The following is a 20918-nucleotide window of genomic DNA, read 5'->3' as shown; positions in this document are numbered from 1 at the left end:
TATAGCTGACATTTATTTATTATTTACTATACACTAGTCAGTATTCTAAGGACTCAATGTGTATCACTTCTCATAACAGCCCATATGGTCACTTGATTAATGTCCACCTTCTCTACTGGATTGTCAGTTCCATCAAGGATATCACCAATACTTGGTTCTTGCACACTATAGGCTTTGATATTCATTTTATAATGAATAAAGTATACTAGTGTTTAACAAGTTGATAGCAAAGAAGGAATATTTTTAGTGGTGACTAACAATTTAACAAACAACTGATCTTTACCAAAAGATTTAGCAGCTGACATGACATTTTTTTAAAAAGTTCTCTAGCAGTTTAAGAGCATTTTCAACTAAGTATATATGTCACTTGTTACACACACATAAAAATAGGAAACTGTTACATGCTAAGCTGTCAAAAGCATCTTAAAATGCATTGGGGTGGATGTCTTAAGTGTCTCACCAGTAGACAAATCTTACTATGCTTTATTCTAAAATTTTAAAAAATTTTGTTCAACAGTATATAAAGGAAGATTTACTAGACCACAAGCTCCATCTTCCACTGAGGTGTGAGTGGAGGACACTACTAAACTTCACATACATCCTGTTCTCTGCTTCCATAATGGGGGGGGATAACATTCCGATCCTCATTACCATATCACTAGTTCTGATACTGGGCTGTAAGTAGATATGACACACACCACTTAACGAGCCAAAAATATACCATGTGAGAGTTCCATTCCCTCTCCCTTTCCTGCTCCAATGACCATCGACATTCCACACAGCAGAACCTTGATCAGGTTGTGCCCCTGAAGAACTATCTGGAACAGGGCACCTTCTACCCTCCATCCTCCCTGCAACCTGTACTGTCTTTGATTAAGTGAAAAAGACTTACACGTTAAACCTCTGATGTTCAGCACAAGATGATTACCACAATAAATGTTTAGCACATCCTAATGTACATCCTAATGAATGCCTGAGACCTAAATAATGTGTCATATATTTTTGTTGAAATAATGCATGAATATATGTATTAATTATATTTTCTGATAAAGATAGCTCTTTGTCCAATTACCAGTTATTTTTTCCTTTTCTGGAGAGTGATATTTCAAACTCTCTGACTAGAAACTTCTTATTAAACACTACAAATGTCTTATTAAATACTTAAATATATATATGTATATATATATAAAACATACAACTTTCAAAGTTACTGAATTAAATGTAAAAACACATTAGCAGAAACTTTACCATGTATTTTAGTTGTTGATGGACCTTTATTTTATTCATTTATTGTATGAGGTGCTGAGAACTGAACCCGGTGCCTAATACATGCTAGACAAGCACTCTACCACCAGCCACAACCCCAGCCCTTATTAAACACTCTTACAGGTAACTTTTAGTTAATATTCTAACACCAATTTCACTGGAAAACTACCTTCTATGCCATTATTAGTACCTCGCAATACTAGTATTGTGTTTTTCAGGGTCTGATTGATTAGCTTCTTTCTAACAAATCTCATATTATTGCCCGTAAGAGTTCTGTTTAAAAGAATTTCTTGAACACAATTTTATTTACCATGTTTTTTTCAAAGATGGGGTACTAGAAGCCATAGCTGGAGAACTTCAACCTCACCAGGGAACAACAACAACAACAACCAAACAAACAAATACAGGAGAGGCAGTTTAGAGGAGTGCTCATAAGGCAGGGATGCAAAGCTGAAAGCCTAGCTTGAAATCCAGCAGCCCCAGTCATCTTGATCTTGGACAAGTTACCTTGTCCTCTGTTCCTCCTCATCTGCAAATGGGGATAAGATCAATAATACCTTAAAGGGTTGTTATAAGATTTAATAAAGTACAAGCATGTGGAATCCGGAATCACAACAGATATTATTTATGTTATTGTTGGTGACTCTCCATGATCACGCTCTTCACGTCGAGCAAGGAGCGCTGCCTGGAATGGCATTCTGATTCCACCACTTTCTTGGACAAGATACATGATCTCCCTAAGCCTCAGCTTCCTTCCTCTTGAAATGGAGTTTAACATACAACTTTCAAAGTTATTGAGAGAATTAAATGTAAAACACCTTAGCAAACGACAGTACAACGTCTAGTAAATAAAAGGTATTCCATAAAAATTAGGATAAACAAAATCAGAAAAGTGAGAACACAAGGTGGAGAAAGAGTTTAAACTACTAATCCCTGTGAACTGTCAAATCCAACCATAATTTAAAGGATGCAAAGTCTTAATGGATCAATGTCGGAAGAGTACCTTAAATTTCTCAGCTAGGGGTCCCAGTGCACTGTGTCATTGCCAATCAAGGGAACTATGCTGTCCTGCACACATGCACACACACATACACTTTGTATCTACTCTTACACACTCACAGGCTTTTGAGACTGCTCATCTAAATGTTCAGTTGCACCATTTCCAATGGCTCTAGTGATGCTATGGTTCATGTTTTCTTTTCAATAATATTAACAAAATGCTATTACAGAAATTAATGCTTCTGAAATTTTAAATTAAAGTTTTACAAACACTGTCTCAGTTTTTCCTCCTCTTACCATCTGACTTTTCTAAGGTTTGAACTGAGATCATTCAGGACAGGCAAAGAAATATTTTAAAAGGATAAGGGAAAAAGCCCTACAAAATAAAACACTGGCTTCCTCAAGTAAGACAGTTAAAATAGACGTAAAAAAAAAAAAAGATCACATATATTTTGGGGGAATTTATTTTACAAAAGGGAAACTGACTTCTCCTTTTGTCTATTACTACAAATGCTAAAAATAGCAAGTTTTCTTTAAAAAGATAAGATAAAAGAAAAGGAAACTCAGAACTACTAAAATAAGATGAGAAGGAATCAAAGGCATTTTATAAGGTAAAAACTATGGTATTTAAATCTAAAAATAAAAATATAAAAAATCCTCTATATTGAGATAATTTTGAGGTTACTTCATTTAATTGAAATTGATGCTCAAATACAGTTTTCAGTTCATGCCAATTATTATATCCAAACTAATTTATTTTATTCCTAAACTACAAACATAAAAGAACACTGTAAAAAGCATTGCTCAGTACTTAATCTAATCAATTAAGAATTAACTTCAGGGATAGGAATATATTCTATATATTTGTAAACTGAATGAGCATAAGTTATGGCCTATGTCATGAAGACACTGATATATACACAAATATACACATACATGTCACATTAATGAAAAAATTCAAATACTTACAATATCTTCTATTATTTCTTTGATAGCTGCCACAGCTAAAATAAATAAGAGAGGAACCAGTGTTGTATAACGACCTGTTGGTGACACATCAGGTATTTGCTATTTGAAAAAAAAAAAAAAAGAGGAAGAGAAATCCAATGAGATCCAAAAAGTTTATACTAAACCTAAAAACAACAAAGTGTTAGTGCTTTCTAAAACATGCCTCATTGATTTTACTATCTTGGCAGACTAACACTGGGTGAGGCAGTTTATTTTTATCTAATAAGTACTTGGAAGAACATGTTAATGAGCTTCATGATAAGCTTATTGCATACAGGACTAACCTACAAGGGGGGTTGGTTAAATAAATAATAAATAATAATAATTATTAAACAATGTGTGCTCTATGATCCATTTTTTGTTATCTAAAGCAATAAATAATGCTTGGAGCAGGGGTATAAAAGACGACAGGGATACCTCTGCCTCTGTTTAATGAAATTTTTTTTCTAAAGCATTTGTTATAACTAACTCTGAAAGAGGTGACTTTTACATTCTAAGGTTCAGAAGTGATACTTTCAATGCTATAAAGTAAAATTTTAGGAAAAAAGTCTCATGCTTCTTTATCACATAAAATGAATAGTTCTTGCCATATCGAATTTGCCGAACACCTAAATATGCTGATAAAAATGAAGCAAAAGGCTTGAAGAGGCAGTGGAATTCTGGCCCTGCTCGCAGCAGTAGGAGGGAAATGTGCACCCAGACCAGCCTACCTCTCTGCTTTTAGCTAAGGCTCAGCGGACTGGTCATGGGCTCCACAAACACACATATTAATACTTGAACATTTAACTTTCTAAGGCTTTATGATGTGACTTTACCTGAAGCAGTGCAATAAAGAGAAAAAATGAATTAGCAGCTCTTCTGAACTGAGAGTAGAGAAATCTTGGAAGGAATGTGATTATGTTGTATTTTGCAGTGCTAGAAAACAAAAATGAAAAGTAGCATAGAACTTGGTTACTCCACAATCAGCACCCACACTGACAAAATTCTGTTACTACCACCCCCACCCCCACTCTACACACACACACACACAATTAGATGAATATTTGCTCGCTGTTTCAAAATGAAAGAATGCTGCAGAGGATTATTAACTTAGGTGAAAAAGTGTGAGAAGAAATTGCTGAGTAAATAGTAAAGAGAATACCACAGGCTTTATCTTCTGCATAACATTGTTCTCTTTGGCCAAGTACTCTGCTTAACAGCACTAGGAATAGCTTGCAAAGGGCAACTTGAGATAAAATAGTGTTATTGGAAACACCCAGAGTTTTGTCCTGGTTATAAAATAGAAGGGAGATTGAAGGAGACCCCTCCCTGCCAATTTCCTCAAATTGAGATATGTTACTCAAGAATTTGAAGTTGCAAAATTAAATGGGCACATCTCGAATTCAGAATTTCTGCCACCAGGAAACACCAGGCCAGCATTGGGAGTGTTCACATGGCCCAAGAGGCCTCTCAGTGACTTTGCTCACACTCATACTATCTATATGACTGGTGGCAAGAAAATAACACTGCAGTGAAATCATTCTTACAGTCCTCCACTCCACAGCAGCATACTAAGTTCCACAACTGTCAAAAAACAACATTTAAAGATTTGCTGTGGGGCAGGGGTAGGGGGAGGGATGTCAGAGTTTTCTTGGTGCCAAACTACAAAGCTCTCTCCTGAAATGCTAAAACTTGTTAACCAAAGCAATACATTACTCTGGTCACATGCTCAGAACAATGGCATTTACCCACGAGCAGCTTTCATTATTCACACTTGACATACAGAACTGGTAGAACACGGGTTCTTATCCTTTCGCTCCTTCCTACTTCAAGGTTGTTATTAACACTTCTTTATTGGACAGAAGACAGAGAACAGCCTACTCCTGCTGACAAGAGGCCCTCAGAGGGTAACTGACAGCACGGAGGCTCCTTGTAAATGTTTCCATTCCAACCCGCAGCCCTGCTCTCACATGTTCTTCAGGAATTCCTACCTGACATGGTTATTGCAGAATTTTGTCAGCTGGGGCTGGTTGATGAATATAGTCCTGACTTCCTCCTGATCAGCCAGTGAGGTCTTCTCCGAAACTTCATCTGTCTTCTCATAACCTTAAAACAAGACAAGTCTTTTTATTTGACACGAAATGATTCATTTATTATCCAGACCAAGCACACATTTTGTAATTACTCTAGAACGTAATACCTCTTACGAAGTATGTGCTTCCCTTTATGGGTGTTCTTGTTTCTTTTACAATAAAAGTAAAACCCCATATCTAATATTTCTATTAAATGTAATTGTTGTCATTTAACAGTCACATAAACACTGATCCATTTCAAAAGCAGTAACATCTATTAAAACTTTTTATTTAGCTTCTCCCTATAAATGTTCAACTTGCTTCCTTCCATTACATGAAAATATATCTAATAGTAAATAACTCTAAACTGGTTTATGTTACAATTTGGAGAAAACTAATCTAAAATATATTTAAGATTTTAAGCTACACATTTAATGTTTATCTGGTTTACTTTGTTTTTCTTTTTGGATGAAAACAAAGAAAAAGAGTAAGTACTGTTTTAAATAAGCAACCACCACAATGATCTTACTGACTACAATAATCTAATCATTCCTTCAGTTAGAATTTAGGCTCCTAACTCAGTTTTAAGGTTCTGAGATCATCTGAAGCCATCTCACAAGCACGGGAACAATGCAAGAGTCAATGGGGCACCTTGCTGCCACACTAACAACACTTTTTATAAAAACCTAAGTTTTAGAAGAACAGATAATGAACAGAAAATATTTTAAACTGCTTATTTTATCTTCCAGTGAAAAGTAAATCGATATGAACCTAAAATAAACTCTATTTATGTATGACCTATCAAAACGTATAAATGCATTCTACTGTCATGTACAACTAATTAGAACAAATAAAACATTAAAAAAAAGTAAATGGGACCATGTGCTTCCAGGAATTCCTTACCCTTTGCTAGGAAGGGGTGCCAACAGTGCTCCATCTGAAGTACCCACTTTTCCTTCCCTTTTCTGTCCAGCCAATGCCAACTCCTCCCACACAGCCAGCTAACATGTGGCCTCTTCTGAAGGACTCATATTAATGTCGGTGAAGCTGCTCTGGCCTACTCCTTCCCCAGCAAGACACTTACCAGAAGATTTTGATGCTGTCTGTTTAAGAGTTTGTCTCCTCTTACTAGAATAGGATCTCCCTGGGGCTGTAGATGCTGTGTAACTCATCTTCCTCACCCCAGGACCAGCAAACAGCAGGTATTCAACAAATGTTTGCCCAATTAACACATGACGAATGACAAAGGAACGGTTATTTGGCTGTTTTTGATGAGGGCAAGAGAAAGCCTCTCCACCCACTGATAAAGACACTGATGACAGCCAAGACAGAGTTGGTAAGGAATGGTACAAACTTCGCCTGAAATGTCTGGATATTGTATGAACCAGAGAATCACTGAGGGGTTCTACAAAGGTGAGCACAGGGATGGGGGCAGAGGCGCTGACCAGTGATGGTGTCTACAAGGGGGTGCACACAGGGCAGTGCTCCCAAAGTACACAGGATGGGGCAAGGTGGGGACACAACACCGCCTTGAGGAAGCACTGGGCGGGAGGGTGCCACATGGAACCTCTCCTGCTGAAGCGGTCATTTTCTGCTTTGCAGCAGCCACTGAAAGCTTTCCAGGGTGAGAGTTGCACATTATCCTCGTCACCCTAGAAGTCACATGGCACCAAAGTAGGTCCTGTCATACCTGGAAAATAATCATGAAAAAGAGGCAAAATCTAGACTGGTGACCTGTTCTCTAGAGTAGAGCCAATAAAAGGACTGCATGGTTCTAGGCACAGAATATGGCAGATGCTACAGGCTTTCTTTACCCAGGCACTATAGAAAAGCCTGGGAAAGATGATCATGAAGCTGAGTTTACAGAACTCTTGGGGCTCTGTAATGCCCTGAACAGATGTGAATCTGAGGGAGGGGAATCTGCACTGAAAGCAAGGAGTGAGGTCCTCAGCTTGTGGGAGCTGGTGGGTACCTCTCCTGTCTCCTCAGTGCTGTCAGGGCTCCTGTGAGCTTGGCGGTGACAGGGACCCCACAGGCACTGGAGGCTTACTCTCAGTATGTCCAAAGGCCAGAGGATTCATGTATCACCTGTGTAATGCACTTGATTCCCCACTGGTGCCTAGATTGAGCAGCGAGCAGGCATAGCAAACTCAAGGTCCTCACGAATATTTTGAAGAAGGTACTTGGGACAAAGACCTGCTAATGTGAAATGTGAGCATTTGTAACTATTAAAATTTTGAATAAACTTATATTGTAGAAATAAACAGGTTATACCTATCAATCCACACTCCTCGGTAAGGAAGAGAAACAAAACTCTTCTGTCCAAATTAACAAACCCACACTTTAAGGGAGGTGGATAGCAGTTTCCATGGCCCAGTTCTTCTGAGTAAGAAAATGAAAACACTTTTCCTACTGCTATGGTTTAAATATGAGGTTTTCCCCAAAGCTTCTGGGGCAATGCATGAATGTTCAGAGGTGAAGTGATTAGATTAGGAGAGCTGTAACCTAATTGGTAGACTAATCCACTTGAATGGATTAACTGGGTGGTAACTATAGGCAGGTAGGGTGTGGCTGGAGGAGGCAGGTCACTGGGGTGTGCCTTTGGCATTTATATTTTGTCCCTGGTGAGCAGAGATCTTGCTCTACTTCCTGGTTGCGATGTCCTGAGTAGCTTTCCTCCACCATGCCCTTCTGCCATAATGTTCTGCCTTACCTCAGGCCCAGAGCTATAGAGTCAGCCGACCATGGACTGACTTCTGACACAGTGAACTGTAAACTTTTCCTCCTCTAGGTTGTTTGTGTTAGGTCTTTTGGTCACAGCAACACAAAGTTGACTAAAACACCTACATTCAATTCAATAGCTACTGAATATGTACTAGATGACTCTATTTTTAGGCTTGTATTTTTTTAAAAAAACAAATTATTATTTCTTCTGCAAATTACCACCTTCATGAGCCACAATGACCCATAAAGACCTGTGTGTGTACACCTGGATGATGACTTCACTGAGCTATTGTACAGCGGTGGCAAAGATAATTGAAAGGAAATATCTCCCACCTCACCCCCACTCCAGACAAAACTAAGATGGCACAGTTGCTATTTCTTCCCATACTTGGTTCTATCCTTTGTTTTGGGATTCGTTTTATGATTTGGAAGCTTGTTGGAAAACATAAGCATTTAAAATTTACTAGTAGCTTTTAATCCAGCTGTCTCCTAAAAATTTCTGAGAACTGAGCCATTTTTATAGGAAGCAAAGGAGGAGAACAAAGCCATGGATCTAGTAAGGGTTCTGAGTTTTCCTGGTAGGTCAGATCCTCAGAAGTTTTCTTTGTTTCTAAGCCAGGCTAAAGTTTGCTAAGAGAAAAAAATGCATCTTAATCATATTCTCTGGTATCTCTTGAAGTTTTTTCTAGCCCAATTTTGTACCAAGAGGGCATACAATACTTGTCATATAATCAGTGTGGACCCCCAAAGCATTCAGTTGGTTGCTTCTGGGATCCCCTCAGCAACCCATCTTACCTGGGTTAATACTGAGGTGGTCCAGACTAAACTGTGAAGCCCACCATGGAATATATTCAAACACCACATCAAGTGTAGTTAAATGGACAGTATTTGGTTAACAACAAGGCCAAGAATATGACACATAGGCTTCAGTTTCCTAGTCTGTATAACAAAAATATTATGTGTCTACCCTCCTGGAATAATTGGTATATGATGAAGAGTATATATGCAAAGCACTCAGCAAAATGCCTAATATTTGTTAGGCACACAATAAATGTAATCTATTTTACTTAAAGAGATAATGGAACAGCCTCCCAAGCAATTTCTCAGAGTGGTAATTCCTTATTTGTGGTGTCCTTGATGGTTCACCTGCTTTCCCTGCTAGCTCTCAATATCTATTGAATTCACACATGAGCAAAATTAGATCAGCAATATACCAAGAACAGAACACTCTCTTATAAGCAGACACAGGTTACCCAAACTTTGGAGACTCATGTATAAATCCAAATCAATGACTCGTAAATTTATGATGAGGAATGACTGTCACAGGAACTAAAGTAATTTAAGTCTCACAATAGATTCAACTCCCCCAGGTTGTCCTATCTAGAAAGTCAAAGACTAAGTGATAATGTGTCTGGTAAGTACCAAAGAAACCCACTCACCACTAGCTGGATGAAATAAGAATTCAATCCCACAAAGGGGCAAGCTCTTCAAGTTGGGATCCCTTGGCAATGGGGCCATGGTACGTCAGGTCTGTTTGCTATCACTTCTCCCTTCCATAGAGCTGCCACTGTTTAACTCAATGACTCACTGCTATTATGACCACCTCCAAATTCAAACTGATATTTAATCTTTCACTGGGATTACCAACAAACCCTGCAGGCCTAGGAAACAATCTTCCCCTGCCAGGTGACTTTGCTGCTATTGTGTTGGTGTGATTTGGATGTGAGGTGTCCCCCACAAGCTCATGTGTGAGACAACGCAGGATGGTTTGGATGAGAAATGATTGGGTTATGAGAGCCTTAATCCAATTAGTGAACTAATCTCCTGAGGGGATTAACTGAGTGGTAACTGAGGGTGGGTGGGGCGTGGCTGGTAGAAGTGGGCCATGGGGGCGTCCTTTGGGGTATATATTTTGTATATGGTGAGTGGAGTCTCTTTCTCTGCTTCCTGATCATCATGTGAGCCCCGTTCCCCTGCCACTCTATTTCACCATCATGTTCTGCCTCACCTAGAGCCCCGAGGAATGGAGCCAGCTGTCTATGGACTGAGACCTCTGAAACCATGAGCCCCCAAATAAATTTTTCCTTCTCTAAAATTGTCCTGGTCAGTCTTCTAGTCAGTGAAAAAGTTGGCTAAAACACATGTTGATTTTACAAAGAAATGAGAAGGAACACTCATTTTCCCCATTTCCAAGTTGGGGTATCTTGAGATGACCCTCAAGTGCAGATACACAAGTTAATGGTGATAATGACACCTGATACACACTCCTTTATGATATTTTGAGTTCTCTAGGAGAATCACTCAAGCAGTTACTTCTTTGTGCTCCGTAATCAGCAGACACTTGACATCCACTAACAGCTCCAGTTGTGTTTTTAAGCTAAAAGTTCTACAGAACAAACTGCAGGTACACACACACCCATGGCTGCAGAGACCGAGTAAGCCTCCTTCTCTACTAAAGCACAGTTCAACTTCTTTCAAGGTCACAGTCTCTAAGACCTGTAATTTCTTAAAATCAGCCACAATCATCCAGTCTGTCCAAATAAACTATTCTGGCCTAGCTTTCATTAAAATGAGCCAGGGAAAGACTTTTGCTTATTTATGCCAAATGAAATAGACAATGATTCAGTAACTCAGATTTACAGCGATATTGAAAATACTACATTCAGAGTTCAAAACATTCTGTTTGATCCTCATTCTCTTCTTCTCTCCCAGAAGAAAAGCAGTTTGGCTTTCTGAATTGCATTTTATTTCTTCTTATTATAAAGTTATTTAGTATGCCCTAAGCATACATCAACCCAGGGATTTTACCAGACCTAATTCTTCATTTTTAGTTTTAAAATGACCAAATGCTACTTCTAGACTTCTGAAGGACCAAGCATTTCAGTATAGAGAAATAAACAAGTCACAAGAAGACATTAGTTTCTGACAGTATACATAAATGACATCCTCCTGGTGATAATTTCATCTTCTAGCAATAATTTCCACTACTGAGAGGACACAGGGTGCTGCTGGGTGGCATCCTAGTTGTTACTCTGAAGTGCATGAGTACTCATCTCCCTCTAACAGTGTAGGTCAGTAAACCCACAAAGTGGCTGAGGTGAGCTCTGCTTCTTCTACCAATTGTTTATGTCACCCTGAACAAACCACTTGATGCCTGAGGGTTATTCTTTTCCCTTGTAAAATAAGGAAGCTAGGCTGATAATCTGATGTGCTCTTTCAAGCTCTTAAATCTTGTGAAACTTGCATCTACTGTGCCACCAGGAAGGGGAAAAAAAAAAAAAAAGTCAATAGCTCATTTGTTTAGAAGAGTTTGGAAATTTAAAAATAAACAGAATAAAAAATTCTACTGGTGCATTTATCAAGATGTTTCGTAGCAACAGTCGCCTGAATTGGCAGCCAACACTCACTCAGGAGCCCAAATGCTGCTCTGTGATCTTGGCTAAATCTCCATATTTGAAGAGATAAGCAGTGACTACAATCTGTTGCCAACTACCACCTGCAACCTACCGACCAATGATTACTGAGTTAAGGAGTATGTTGACATATAGTCTTCCTTCCTCTGCCAGATTTAGCACATGTTTACAAGCACATAGTACAACATAATGAAGAAAAATGCTCAATCGTTATTCAAGCTAAAGGCTTCTGACCTTCGTATACAATGAGAGGAGAAGAATCATCTCTGAAGTTTTCTATTTCTCTTCACAAATAGCATGATCCAATCAGTAAGATCACATTAGTTCATTCATTCAACAGACTCAAGTGCCTACTATGTGTCAGGCACTTTAAAAAATGCTATAGGAACAGCAGAAAATAAGGTAAAGTTCCCTGTCTTAGACTTATTTTCTACAATAGTGCAAGATAATTACAGATCATGGTAAGACAGATAAAGAAAATAAAACAATTGGGTGAAAGAAAGATTGACAGAACTCTCTGTGCTTCATTTTATCATCAGGTTAACAGCAATAACAAGAAATCCTTACCTCAAAAGGGGGTTGTGAGGATGGGATGAGTTAACAAATGAGAAGAATAACGCATGGCAGGTGGTGAGAGCTCAGTAAATGTTAGCTATTCTCATTGTTGTTGCTGCTACCACGGCTTCTGATGCTCCTATGGCTGAGTGCTCAGAGTCACCCATCAGGGAGATTCTTAGTTGAGACCTTGATGATATGTAAAGAAAGGTCAGGGACAAGGTACACCCAACAGGCAGAGGGGCAGGAACAGAGCCCTGGAGGGAAAAATGGACTTGGCATTTCCAGGAACATGAGGACCATGTTCCTCATAAAACAGAATGAGGCCGGGCCCAGACTGGGAGAAACAATAAGCAAGGTGAATTTATGTTCTTTGTATGGTAGGAATGAATCCACTGCAAGTTTTAAGCAGAAAGACCACTTTGAAGTTGCGTGACAATCCAGGTAAAAGACGATGGTGCCTGGGTTGGACTGTGATGACAGAAATAAAAAGAAGTGGGTGTGCACAGGGTATTCTTGGAGGGCAGAGTTGGCATGACCCCGTAGTCTCTCCATGTCTCTCGTTATCACTGTATGGTCCACATATAGCTACCATCTCATGTTACTCCAAGCAGAAGCCCAAGGCATGAAAGAGATACAGGATTTTTAGAAACCATATTATCTTGTTGTTTTTAGCTCACATGATAAATTTACAATATTTTGGATACATTGGCTTAAATAAAATGCACTGTTCAAATTAGTTACCCATTGCTTTCAAAGTAAGATTTTAAATACAAATTAATCACTTAACGAAGACCTCTCTTTACAGTCAAACCTGGTATCTTTTTCTCATCAAAACATGGTAGTCAATAGTATTTTAAGTACAGAATATAATCAAGGAAGGCATCAGAATCATGCCTAAAAGCAAGAGGTTATGAGCTATGGTTACTCTAGACTAATTATCCTGTCGATTTCATGGGGATTACATGAGTTAATACATGGGACTGTGCCTGTTTCCTCATATACATGTGAAAATTCTAGTTATTATTTTCTATCATGAAATCAGAAAGGCAGACTGTGGGGGGAAAAGAATACACTTGCAGTCAGATCAGTGTTCAAATTCTAATTATGGCACTTCTTCCTAACACCAGGCAAATTATTTGATCATCTGAGCCTCAGTTTCCTATTCCATAACACCAATGATGTGAAGATGGCAGCAAGGTAGCATGTACCTGTCATTCAAACAGTTCCTGTCACTCTATCCTCCCAAGTATAAAATTAATCTCCCTTTTAAAATAATCCAGGAAAAACATGTCTCAAAGACATTAAAGTAAATATTTAGCATTAAAATGTTTTTAGATAAGGTTTAATTAAGGTTGAGACCAGTGTGAATCAATGTAGATGGTAAGATAATAAATTTTCCCATCCAATTTTGTAAGTTAATATTAAATAAGTACGTGTTTTCCCCTTAATTGTCATCTGTATAAGGGTTACGCAATAGAAATGCAGGGGTGGGTAGGTAGGAGGGAGAAAAGAAAAAGATACAAAATCATTCTGTTGCCTGGTAATATAGTTATAGAACCATTATGTTTTTTGCAGGTTCAACTCTATTGAAATTATAAGTGAGGCTGCAATTAGAACCAGAATATCTATTATATTATCTTCCAAACATATTCAAGGGTGTCCAATTATATAACCTTTCACTCAATGGGTTCCCATATTAGGCATTAAGGAGGCCATACTATTTGCTCAAGTTTCTTGACCTAGATTGAGGTCATTAAATAAACAGTCATGCTTGCAACAGTCAGAATCTAATAAAAGAATATTAACTGGTAAACTAGCTGGAGACTTGAGAGTCAGAACTTAGGAGTGATTAAAGTTAGGTGTTAATAGGAAATTATGAACATTTCTCACTGTCCTTTTCAAAGGTGTAATGTAATTTTATTTTGTTCTTTAGGAAAAATAATAATTACAAATTCCTGTCTAATGTATATATAAGTAAAAAATATCTATTTTTTTCTTTCTCTCCTGGCTTCTGGACCCAAATTTCTGGATCAAAGCAATCTTCCGAGGAATAATTTAGATGTTTGTATTTTATTTATTTTATTTTTAATGGTTTCTTATTACATAGATAACTTAATTAGAAATACAAAGGCAGTTACTGAAGCTACAAAGGAGATTTGAAATCCCATGTTCTGCATTGTTGGAACACAACAGTCATTTCAAATGTTCAATTGTGAGCCCGACAGCAGCTGGTCAGAGACACAGAGCACAATGGAAGGCACTAACATTCTGCAAAGAGTGAACAGGGAGCTTTGAAAGTTAAAGCTCACATAACTGCATTTTCAAATATGGCACTAAAGAAATGAAACAACTTTAAAAGTATGGAAATTAAATAGAAACTATTCAGCAATACCTCTCAAATTTCTGGACCATCACTGCAGTAGCTAGGAAGGAAATGAAATTTGCAATTGCATTAACATATCACTCCTGTACCGGGCTCTGTGCAGTGGACATCTGTGGCTCTTTCCAGCTTAGTGTCCGCTTTTCCTGAAAATAGCCCCTGCTTTCCTCTGGAGAACCTCCTTCCAGATAGGCAGTCTTGGGGGACTGCTCGCATCAAGTTACTGAGCCCTTTTAAGACTCAAAGCTAGGCCCAGGGCCCAAGCTAAGCCAATCTCAGACTGTCCGCCACTTGGCCAGTGAAAAGGTAGAGCCCGGGCCTGATTCAGTAGCATCTTGAAGTGACTGCCCATTAGTCAAACTTCCTTGGATCCTCCTGGACTTTTCTGGAAAGGGCATATTTGACTCCAGGAAGTACTCCACCAACTTAAAGGACATGCTCAGCTTCCAAATTACGGAATTTTAGCAGAGGCATTTTGTCCTCTTCAGGAAGCTAAGTCCAGTCCCAGGGCACACCTAACTTGGGTGAACATTGACATCCTACAGAACCTGGCTGGCCTTCAATAGGCTGAGCTCTGTCCCCCGTGTCTCACTCACTAGTTGGATTTTCTGCTCTGTACAGAATGATGATCTGAAACCACAGTGCTGCTGCCCTGCTCAAGAGATCACCAGGCTACCTGCACTTCCACAGCAGGGCCTCCTTGCTGGATCAGATCTCCTCTCATGTTACCATTGCCCTAAGCACACTCTGAGTCTGGTAGGCTCTGGGATAACTGCGGAACTTAGAAGAGCCTCAGAACTTTCCACATCCCTAGCCTTCAAGCCCATCTGAGTTATAGGCAAATGTAGGAAAGAGACATTTATCCCTGATAATGTAAAACATGATGATCTGCTTTAAAAAAAAAAAAAAAAAGTTTTTTTTTTTTTTTTTTTTTTTTTTTCATTATACAAAGGTGTTCATTTTCTTAAAGAATTCTCAACATGATGAAGATGAAAAAACTTTGGTGGTCAGGGAGCCAATGAGCACCGGAACTAGGACAGTATTAGGACACTGATAAAGACCACCGCATCTTTAAAGCTCTCACACTGACAGATGTGTTTGATAACTCACAACTGAGTTGATGTCACCTTTCCCTCAACATCCATTTTTCCTGCCCTGGATGTATTCCACCCCCACCATTCTTCCAGTCAAGAACCTGCCTTACCCTCATGGCCTTGTTAGATGTCACTTAAACATCTAAGCATACTCCCTGATCCTTCTTTGAAGTGTCACCTTTGAGAGTTCTGAATGTATCCCATATGTAAAAAACCACCATACCTCTGATATTAATCTTTTGAGCTACATATTTAAGTAAATCACAACTGAGAGTAATTGATGCCTCAGATGCATATCACTTAGGTCCTGAGAGTGGGACAGGACTATAAGTATTTATTAGGTCTGTTGCTCTAACACAGGGAAGTAACAAAATAACATCACAGGAAGTCCCTTCCATGAACCAAATGTTTACTAAATTTTCTACTTTAAGTTATCCAAAAATTCCCAGAAGTTATTATAAGCTTGCCCCTATCCTCACACCCATTCATATGTTTTTCTATCAGGGTCTGTCATTACCTTACACGATAATTGACATTTTTCTTTAAGTGCCTTTGTGAAAAGTGATCTAAAAATAAGCAAGTGTTAAAATACATATCAACAGCGTGTCTTGTCTAAAACAGGAAAAAAAAAAAAAAAAAAAAACAACCATAATGACTTAACACATCCTGAACTCATACTGGATGGCAGCAAGCTTCAAAAGTAGTAGTACAAATTCGAAGCAGAAGACACTGAAAAAAGTACTACCTATATTCAGAAGAAAAGCCATCCTTAAGTGGTATTTCATGAAAATCTCTTATGCCTACTGTTGAGCCCTTACACATAGTAAGCACTCAAACGCCATGGCAGTCAGTCGTGGATATTAACATACAAAAACAATCATCTTGGGCATGCTGAGTTGCTTGGACAAAGCAATAAAACATTAACTAATGCTAAATCATGCTTAACTGGAAAAGCAAGTTGAACAATGAAATATGGAGAGAATAATGACATTGCTTTAACATCTCACAGATCTCGATCTCGATCCAACAGCATGTTCCCAGTGTAGACTTAAAAACTGCCATGGAAGCAGACTGCACTAGCAATGAGGGGTTTCAACTACCAACACCTACCAGGCACCTCCTAGACGTCTCAATTAGCTAGAAGCACTTGGTGACTTGCCTTAGCATTGAGTTCATCTCTCACGGGGTACAGGAAAGGAAATGAGGAACTGCTCCTGTGAACCGGACTCTAATTGACACAAAAGTGGTAAAGCAGTAAGGATACTCTTAAAAAGTATGAAAGAGCTTTGACAGCCAAAAAGGGGAAAACCAGGCCAAGCCAGACATGTACTCCAGACTTCAGGAGGACACAATCCAAGCTATCATCAAGACCTCAAAGGGCAGAAGCCCATAAAGCCATCTAAAGCAACATGCTGACTAGCTGTGAAAGGCCCTGAGGAGAGGAAAAGGCAGGCGCATTCTGAGAGGTCACAACCGCTGCACAGGAAGTCTGTGAACAAGTGAGAGAGGATAAAAAAGACCAAAGGAAGGGCTGGAAATAGACTCCCATGTTCAATAGCAAATAATAACAGATGCAGACACCCGAGGAAGTAGGAAAGTTGTTCCACAAAATGTTAGAAACCACCAATTTTTTTTTTCCCCTTTCATTTGGAATGCAAGGCCTTGATGAGACAGGCCTGCTGCTGGCAGGACAGGAGGCAATGTTAACAGATCATCAAATAAAAAGCAGAACTTCCCAACTCTGCACCTCACTGTCTACCAAGGAGAATCATCTAGAAACCTGAAAGGTTGGAAGGAACATTAGACAAATGAACAAAAGCAAAAATGAAGGCAGGAGATGATTTTAAAAAGGAAAAAATAAAAGCCAGCACCTGGGTGCTGTAAAAGAATTATATTTCATAGCAAACACACACACACACACACACACACACATTCCTAGAGAACTGTGAGAATATTCAGAATGCTTAAGGGAACTATCACTAATCATAAAAAAATGGTGAACAAAAGAGGATTCAAAAGATGCAATTAAAAACAACAACAACAACAACAACAACCCTGTGTTCTAAAAAGGAGAGATGATGGATCCTGAACATAATAAAACACGGTTTACTAAAACAGTGGTCTATAAATGTGCCTTTCCGAGTTCAACAGAATGGGAACTTTTTGAGAATAATTAATTTGGAAGTTAAAAGAATATTTCCCTTTTGCACTGAGAATTCAGTTAACACTGGGTAGGACTTATATACTGTGAAAGTGTGTTTCAGCATACACAGAACAAAGGAGCTACTCCCAGAATTCTGAGAAGAGGTCCTTTACACTAAACAAGTGTGAACAATACCGTTATTGGTCAATGAGTTTGAGGTCTAAGCCGGTCAAAAATCAAGCGCACTTTGTTAGAAGGATTGTTTAAAGGGAGGTGGTGACCTCTGGAGACCAGTGATCCTCCACAGACTCACTTCCTCTCCTTTACTTTGTTTGAAATACTAGCATCTGAATTTCAACAAGGCTTTAGGCTAGACCCCTACTATTTTAAGACAGAGACACACAATTCCATGATTATATAACAATATGGATTCATAACCAGGTGGCAAACATACAGAGAGGAGGCCCACACTGGAGCTTATCCAGTGAGAATTCTGGAGCCGGATACCTGGGTTCCAAAGACAGCATTAGGATACACATTACATGAGGAATAAACATACAGCTGACGTGAAAGAATCAGAACTCAAGAATGTTTTGAGATGCTATATAACTTGAAGGCCCTATACAAAGGGCTAAAAATGTCAATTATACAAATATAATATGTGGCAGAGCAAGATGTGCAGAAAATGAATGTTTGTATTGCTTTCACTGCTTTCTCAACAAGAAAGAGGTTGCTAAGATTTAGAGCTGAGAATGAATGAACTGTCTTGGAGGTGTGATTCCTTCATGGAGGGGTGCTCAAGCAGGAAATGGATAATCAATGGCTCACAGGCTGCCTCAGGTATGGTGCTACATGAAATGAATTCTAAGTTCCCTTCTGACTCTAGAATTCCATTAGCTTATCCTTTCAAGAGGATTTTTTAAAGACAATTATAAGGTCATCAGAGAACCACTCACACGATGCAGTGCAGACGAAGTTTTCATCAGTTTGTGCAGAGAAGGGCTCCACCGAATGAGGGGCTGCAGAAGTTTGCAGGGTAGTTAAGTAACCCCACTGATTTCAGGAGCCATTTGTTCATAGATGATATAACCGAACTACTGTTCTGAATGAGCGAGCCCTTGAAAAGTCCCAGAAAAAAATTTCAATCAACAACCATAGAAGAGATCTGAGTTATTATTACAACTTCCTTTCTAAAGAACTATTTACATATTTTTTTAACACAAAAAAAGTCAGATGCATAACTGGTTCCTACAAACTAGTCCTCATTTTAGTAAAAGCAGCAAAAAAATACCCAAATAACATTATCTTGCTGCTTTATTATTCTCAGGATGAGTCAGAGGAGTTTGACTGGCATCTGCTTTTTGCCTCTATTGTGAACTTGTGAGGGAGAAAAAATATAATTTAAATCTTTTTTTTTAAATCAAGGACTCAAGCATCAAAAACACCTGGCGAAGAAACTAAAGCTTCTCTGCCAATTAGGACGTTGTGGGGATGTCAGTACAGCACACACAGAAGTATAAACTGCCTACAAGCAGAAAAACACCTTTTAACATTATAGAAACTACCCAGCATACGGAAAGGGGTCACACTGCCTCTACCTGGTTCTGAGGAGCAGTACTGCAGCCTGTCAGCACAACAGCCAGCAAGCCAAGTGAGCAAGGCTAGAGAAACAGGAAACCCATAAAGGCACCCCAGAGAGCTCCACTGTGCCCAGCATGGCCCTGAGGGTGGGCGTGGCTCTGGGATGCTTGTCTGCCAGCCACACCAGGGGCAGTATTTAAGAACCCACCAAGACTGGTGAGACCGACAAGATGGGCTTCAAGATCGGGGAGCCACGTGTGTGTGCAAAGGCAGGAAAGGCATGGTGACAGCCCTTAGCTGTGACCACAAAAGACAGAAACCTCCACTAACAGATTAAACTAGGAGTGTGAAAGACAGTTGGTGGGCTGCGAAACTTAAAAGACCCAGCTCGGTGACAGTAAGGCAATGACACCTACACAATGTGAGACACCACCAGCCTACCCGACTCACAGGTAGGAGGACACGAGGATGGATGGACCTGAAGCCTTCAAGAACTTCCCAATCATCCAGAGCAGAGAGAACCTGTTGCAACGCTTGCAGCTACAGGTGCTGCCTCTCCCGCCTGCCATCACGAGGTCAGCCCGCTGGACCTGCTGGCACACCTGGGCCACCAAAGTGCCATGTGCAACAGGACTATGTGTGTCAGACTAAGAAAACACCGTGGGATTTCACAACCACTCCAGCATTTAAAAAACTCAACTTTCAAAATCTGAACAGCTTGATCTTATCCTAGTCACTCACCAGATGCAGTTCTGAGTGACATTTGTTGAGCTAGTGCTTTCATTTAACGTCTCAGTCCTGGAGGATGACCTGGCAGTCTGGAGCACCTCAAGGATCAAAAGAGCACGGTGATGACATGGGAGCTGTTCTCATCAGCTCTGGTTATGGAGCAAGAGTCCTGACAACAAAATTCTCACTCCCAAACAGACTGAGCCCACGAGGTTCCTAGATGCCTAAAATCCATACCATGGGACAGGGAAGACACTAATAGTTAGGTTTCTGAATATTCTAAAGACTATTCAGGAAAAAAGATGAGGGAAGGAGAGGATGGAAATCTGGATTAAATGAGATACCTTTTTGCAGAGAATAAGAAAACTGTCTCCATATTTTGGCACATGGTGACTGTCTCACTCTTTTCTGAGATATAAGGAGGTTTCCAGTCCTTCCTATCAGTGTTTTCTATATTAGTAAATGGCACCATCATTTGGGTCTTGGGGCCTCAAATGTTAGCCTCCTCTTTTTCTTTAGCTCTCCACATCTTCCCCACCAATCAATCCTTCAAGCTCCATCCTGAATCTGATCACTTTCCATCACCTCTACCAAGGCCCAGCCTCATCTTCTCTCCTTGTTCTAACTTTTCTTCCCATGATTAGATCAGAATGTCTGGGGTGGGTCCCACGGTCAGCATGTTAAAAGCTCCAGGGGAGATTTCAGTGTGCAGTTAGACTTCGTCTCCTCACTGCCCAACAGGCAGCGGACTCACTGATAGGTCTGCCCATTTTATCAAAGAGAAACAGGATTCCCAGAGAGGTTAAGAGACATTCTCAAGGCCACACAGCTTGAAAGAACCCAGGTATTACTCCATTTCTGCAGGGAACTCTGAGTGCTTTACTGCACTTTCTTTCAAGTCAATTATTTAGCAGGCATTAGCTTCTTAAGATGCTAAAGTGAGAAGAAACGGCACTAAATGAGTGATGGTCT

The 20918-nt window shown here is 39.5% G+C and overlaps 1 protein-coding gene across 4 annotated transcripts in view; it reads right to left on the bottom strand.

Annotated features, from left to right (window-relative positions):
• Atp8a1 (ATPase phospholipid transporting 8A1) overlaps positions 1–20918 on the bottom strand; it is a 216025-nt gene that overhangs the window by 182276 nt on the left and 12831 nt on the right. For 3 of the 4 annotated variants that reach the window (XM_047567308.1, XM_047567309.1, XM_047567310.1), the window contains exons 2-4: positions 5244–5358; positions 4089–4188; positions 3235–3333 (exon numbers count right to left, since the gene is read on the bottom strand). In XM_047567308.1, coding sequence (XP_047423264.1) covers positions 3235–3333; positions 4089–4188; positions 5244–5358 — 314 coding nt within the window. Of the gene's footprint in view, positions 1–3234; positions 3334–4088; positions 4189–5243; positions 5359–20918 lie in introns of those variants that run through there. The other variant, XM_047567311.1, reaches the window with a different exon arrangement.

Source organism: Sciurus carolinensis, chromosome 10 (genome assembly GCF_902686445.1).
Source record: "Sciurus carolinensis chromosome 10, mSciCar1.2, whole genome shotgun sequence".
Taxonomy (NCBI): domain Eukaryota; kingdom Metazoa; phylum Chordata; class Mammalia; order Rodentia; family Sciuridae; genus Sciurus; species Sciurus carolinensis.
The sequence above is the reverse complement of the archived record's forward strand: the minus strand, read 5'-3'. Positions and strand labels throughout refer to the sequence as shown.